Genomic DNA, 6,000 nt, shown 5'->3' on the forward strand with positions numbered 1-6,000 from the left:
ATGTAACAATTCCTTATTAAGGTTATAAAATATAGCCTTATAATTACAAGAGCAAACAGGGATAGGACTATGCAGTTCAGTTGTGTCTTTTTCCTGTTTGCGACATTGCTACAACATATAGATGATATCTTGAATAAAAACATATACGTAGAATTGGCAAAAATAGGTTGTGTTGTGTTAGGTAGCTTGATGAATGACCAGTGTGCTAAATAACCAGGGTTCTGGAATCAGTACTGATATTAAGAGAGGAGTGACTGCTTTATAAATCAGTGTTTTGGTCAATTTTCTGTTTTCAACATCCCAGCCACTTGTCTTATTGATGGAGTGGCCAGATGCCTCCAATTTCGCCTGTCTCATCTCTGGCTACTACAAGCTCTTTGTGGACCCCAAGAAGAACATCTATTGCCGAACTCCCGGTCAGTCTCACATGATCAAGGCAGGTATGTTAGTAGCCATCTCCTTCATAATCACACCGACAACATGCAGATCATGACACATTCAACTAAGGTTGGATTCTATGAAAACTCTACATATCAGAGAATGCTGTGTCAAAGACATTTCCTTATCACACTGTTTAAAGATGTATTTTTATCAACAAACCACCTATAGAAAAAGATATAATTGCATGTCAAACAAAACCTACAACCAATTTCATTTCAAAATCTGTTACATCTGAAAGTAATTTTTTCCCTCTTTTTTGAAACATTGAACTGCTTTTTAAATTCTATACAGATTTGCACAACATACCATCATATTTTTCATAGTTAATCTGAAATATTTTTGTCCTGGAAATGTATACTAACTTCCCATGTGTAATGGGGAGTAAAGTTAAACTGCTACATTTCCCTTGTTGCATAAACAATGAGGATATTAGATACCTTAAAATGTGAAGAATTTGTTATTGCCGGGTTTCATCAGCAGAGCTTGAGTATTAAATACAGCCTTAGTTTCTCGCAGACTCCGAGAAAAGACTCTTTCATCAAATTAAACAAATCATCATGTGATGGCCAAAAAGAGGTGTGTGTGACCAAGCCACCTGGACCTCCATCTGCGTCTTCATCATTTGCAAGTGGACCAGCTCCATTAGCTCATGTTAACCAGTCATCTTGGATCTTCCATTCATGCTGCTCTGTGCTTCTTCTGCCTGAAGTGCTCATCTCCATTTTGACTCAAGAAACCACTTAGTCTGACTCACGTCTTGATCATCTTCTAAAGCAACATTCTGGATCGTTCAGTATATATATATTTATCTGTGTCTGCAATGAGTGAAACGTGTGAGTTCACATCTCCTGGACATTTCATTGCTTTGTTGCCCAATGGCTTTTGAGAGAGTGGCCACAGGACCTTACATGACATTGGTCTGCTTGCATTTATGCCCACCTGACAGGAAGGGCCAGATTAGACCATATGATCTCCATCCTGCACGGTTGAGGTCAAAATCCATATCAGAGAACGCCATCTGACATCTGTAGACAATTTGCCATCAGGGCGCATTCCATCCACTGTCGTTCTCTACCTTTAAAATGTTGTGATAACTGTGTCTTTAGATTACAGAAGTGCCCATACACTACCACGGTTCATGCCATCAGTGTCGAGCACCAGCCGCCGGGAGGAGAGGGAAGGGCTGCTTAGGGAGTCCTCTAAGAGGCCAGCTAGCCCATCTCAGCCGCAGCACCTGGGTCTCTGTCACCTGCATCTCAGGGAGCAGCAGCAGCTTCTCCAGGCACAGCAGCTCCAGTCACAAGCTGAGGAGCAGGTTGACATAAATGAGAACATAATCTTTCAAGAGGAGAGCCGGCCACGCACCAAGTCTGACCCAACATTCAAGAGCTCAGAGTCCATCGCAGGACCAGAAGCACCTGAGCAGGAAATCTTTGAATTGAGAGGCCGGGCCAACACGCTAGAACCTTCCAAGCGCCCTGAGCGATTCTTCTGTGACTCTTGCAAGGCAAAGCTTAAGGCAGCAGCAGAGGGAATTGTAGCAGTCAATGGGGGATCCCAGCCATCAGTCCCACGCCGGTGTTCTAACGCGTGCGCATCCCGTGAAGTGGGGGCTGTGGACCTCACGTCCTTACCTCCTCCAGGAAACGAGGAGGATGAGGAAATAGATGAGGGAGGAGGCAAGCTGCAGCCACCACCTCCTGCAATTGCTGCACCTCCTCCAGGATTTCGTGACAACAGCTCAGATGAGGACGACCCTAACAGAGGGCGAAAAGCCCAGGCTGAAGCTACAGCTGCAGAATTGCAGGAAGAGGTTCCCGTGACACTCATTGACAACGTGGCGACGCGTACGGTGCGAGATCACGCACAGGAATTGGACGATGCACTTGTGTCCACATTGCAAGCACTGGAGGCCCTGGCAGCATCAGAAGACTACCCTCATCACTCCCACCACCAGCAGCCCCCACAGACAACAGGTGGACAGTTGTCCCAAATGTAGTAGCTTCCACCAGTTCCTTTGATATTTGAACAACTTCATTCTCATGCAACCTTGTCTATGTTATAAATTATATATCCTTCCTGTCAATGGTAGTTCATAGTCTCCTTTTTTTTATTCAGCAGTGTGGAGATTATGCTGCACTGACACACTGACACACATTAGTATGATAATGGAGTTGTTTATTGTTCTTGCTGACTAAACTCAAGTAATAATAGATATCTTTGAGCAAAACGAGTAAAATATTTAAACGTGAAGCAAAGAATATTTTATGACGTATGCAGTACAACACATATTACTTTTTCAAAGGACTTCTTGCGTTCATTTTTCAAGTCTAAAACTACATGTGCTGTAAACCGAAGGAAATTTTCAACTGTTATTCTATACAACCTTATTATATATTTCATATTGCTTTTTAAGTAATGCCACAGAATTGTTGTGAGGTTAATTGTGATTTATGTTTCTCCCTCTGCAGGGCTGATCGTGTTGGCAGCAATCACTCCAGAGTCTTCACTAGATTCTGGACATGAGACAAACTCCTCAGAGCTAACAGATGTCTCAGAGATGGTCTCTGCAATGAAGCAGCACCAGAACCAAGCCTACCTGCTGGCCCACCATATCAACAAAGATCGTCTATTTAGCCGTCGTGACTTCCCTTTAGCCATACCTGGCTGCTCTGCACAGGCTTTTGGGGGAGGTACTTTTTCCATGGGTCAGTTGCGTGCTGGCTGTCCCCCCAAACCTGTCATCTTAAGCAAGGCAACCCAACTGAGAGTTATGCCCAGCCAGGACACTCCTCCACTAAGCCTTGCAGTGGAAAAAAGCCAAACACAAGTCCCTAAATCTAGTGTGGGAGACACAGGGAAGTCCAAGTCAGAACTTCCCCAAGATGTTCCAGCTAATTCCTCCCCTCAAGTTCCCAGAGAAATGAAAGACACTGAGCAAGATTCTAAACATACAGTCAGCAAGGATCAGAAGGCATTGTGTTCACAAGAGGACCACCTAACTCCAAACTCCTCTGTCAGGGAAAATGTTAAGGGGAAAACCCCAAGAACTCCAAGTCCAGAACCTGCCAACAAAGCCTTACCCATTCTCTTAACTGCAGATGGAGCAACATCTACTAAGAGTCGCCCAGCAACTTTGTGCCAAGATGTCGAGACTGTCTCGAGTAAGACAAGCAAGCCTTCAACTTCCAAGGACCTCCTGCCAGATGATGACTTGTTCTGCACGTGCCCAGTACAAACAAAGCCTGGGCCTCCTTTACGACTGAAAGACTCACAGTCCCATAAGGTAGTAGTGTTCCATTCTTCTTCTCCAACTGATGATGAACGTCTTCGTGCTAAAGCTAAGACTCTACAGCTAACTAGCACCAAGGAGGGTGCAGCACAAGGCCCAGAATCCAATCTAGCTAAGCCCAGCTTATTAGCACCGCCAAAGTTCTCCCCACACGCTCCCAAAAAGATGGAGCACAAAGAGGCAACAGATGTCAAAGCAGAGAATTCCCAGAGCAAAGTTCCAGCTGAGCCACAGAAAATGCCCAAAGTAATGCCTGTCCTGGTTGACACAACAAAACCTGCTAGCTATGTGGACAAGGCAGCTACAATACCTTCCACAGTCTGCAAGAAACAAGGCAACAACAAGACTAAGTCCCAACGTAGTGCTCCCTTTTTAAGCTTCAGGAACCTGTTATCTGCAACTTTTCCTGCACGGTTGAGGCGAGAGACAGATGAACGACAGGCTCAGCTTCAGAAAGTGCGGCAATATGAGATGGAATTTTTAGAAGAGCTCTTGAAGCCCAAAGCAGCCCAGGCAGAATTTCTACCCCAGGGGCCATCTCTGGTGCCTGTGGGTACCTCCTGTGCATGTCAGCTGCGTACTAGTCCTGTGCAAAAGGTCCCTGGTGTGTCCAGAGAGCAGAGGCGGAGCTGTGACTGCAAAAGGTTGTGCCGTGGAATCCGACTGCCTGACACACCTGTTGGATCTGATCTTGAGCGAAGAGGAAGGGAGAGAACTGTCTCCAGGACCCCATCTACAATACCTAAAACCTCACAAGAGGTTTCTAAGAAAGGGTCTCTGCCAGAAGGAACTAGAAGACCTCAAACATTAGCAATTAAGACTACTCGAATCCGCTCAACAAGCCTAGAGTCTCGGGAACCTCGAGGAAAGCCTGTGTCTTGTCTACCTACCTGCACTTCTCATTCAGAGTGCTTGGGCGCCCCTCATTACATGAAGCTCCAGAGGCGATATAGCATTGGTGAGGTAGACAGTAATGAGTGTGCTCCCCTCTATGCTGAGGTCAAAAAAGTGAAGTCCAAGAGCCTGGAGAAGGAAATGGAGCGGGTCAGAGCAACTGGGCTACGGCTCCCAATCCCAGTGGAACCATCTTACACTCATATCATGGATGGAAAGAAGAAAGGTGTGTTTTCCATCCAGGGAGAGGAGCTGTTAAGGGAAGGTCGAATGGGAACTAATGAGGTACTGCTGGGCCTGCCAAGTGAAGACAATGATGATGGAAAGAAATGCTGCTCCTTCTGTTTCTGCTACCGCAAGTGTGAGGAAGCCGATGAGAACAGTGAAAAGGACGAGCTCTCGTACTCCATACCCCTGCAGGTGCTGCCAGGCATGCAGATGGACAATCGCAATGTGCCCGTAGTCAGTAAAACACTACAGGTACTGAATGCCGAGGACTGCAGTGGGGAGGTGGAAGAAGAGGAGCCCCAGAGTCAAGAGATTGACCTGCGAGCCTGTGGTAGCCTGGAAGCCAGCTTATCACGGGTACAGGCTTTGCAGGGAAAGACTTTCACCCTGCCAGATGGCTTCTTGACTGCGCAGCTTGATGCTAATGAGCTGCTTGCCATCCTGCGACAGTGTGCCGGCAGCCCTCTGGCGGAGGACGAGCCTCGCCTTCCAGCTCCACGGCTGGCTGAATACAAGCAAGAACTGGCCTTGCGTTTCAAGGAGTTTCGGGCATCATGCCGGCGTGTTGCAGGTGTGGAGAAGAGCCCAACACGCATGCTGAGCGCTGTCACAGCAAGTTTTCAAGTGCTCTGCAGCCTGACTCAGACCTTCATCCGGCTGGTAAGGGGTGTGCGTTTGGAGGCCCAGAGACTTCAGCTGCTACGTAAGGTGGAAGAGGTGGCAGTTAACTACACCCTGCTGCTGCGTGCAGCCGAAGAGTCCATGGGTCACTCCAGCAGCTTGCCCACCAAGAGCAGCAGCCCTCTTCCAGGACCCCCTGCAGTTAATATGGGTTCTCTCACCCGCTCTGTTAAGACCCTGACCACCAAGTGAAACCTGAAAACCAAGTATGAACTGGGGTTTCAGCAAACAAGCCCCCTTTTATCCTAGTCTAAGCCTTCCAGAGAAACTGGCTTGTGACCGTTGGATGTGTGGTGGGTGCTTTCCTCTGGTCAGCCTCTCTTGCTGTGTACAAATTAGTTCTGTGTATTCTCAAAAAATGTCAATCTATGGCTGACACTGCAATACAACTTCTTGACGTGTTTACTAAGGCTTTACCTGCAAAGGAACAGCCCTCCAAGCATCAGTACGCGTGCAGGAACAGG

The 6,000-nt window shown here is 47.0% G+C and overlaps 1 protein-coding gene across 1 annotated transcript in view; it reads left to right on the plus strand.

Moving 5' to 3' along the window:
- frmpd3 (FERM and PDZ domain containing 3) overlaps positions 1–5,765 on the plus strand; it is a 134,196-nt gene extending 128,431 nt beyond the window's left edge. Inside the window, exons 15-17 of the mRNA XM_018737052.2 lie at positions 305–440; positions 1,548–2,417; positions 2,913–5,765. Coding sequence (XP_018592568.1) covers positions 305–440; positions 1,548–2,417; positions 2,913–5,728 — 3,822 coding nt within the window. The 3' untranslated portion in view covers positions 5,729–5,765. The remainder of the gene's footprint in view (positions 1–304; positions 441–1,547; positions 2,418–2,912) is intronic.
- The last annotated feature ends 235 nt before the right edge of the window (positions 5,766–6,000 follow it).

Source organism: Scleropages formosus, chromosome 13 (genome assembly GCF_900964775.1).
Source record: "Scleropages formosus chromosome 13, fSclFor1.1, whole genome shotgun sequence".
NCBI lineage: Eukaryota > Metazoa > Chordata > Actinopteri > Osteoglossiformes > Osteoglossidae > Scleropages > Scleropages formosus.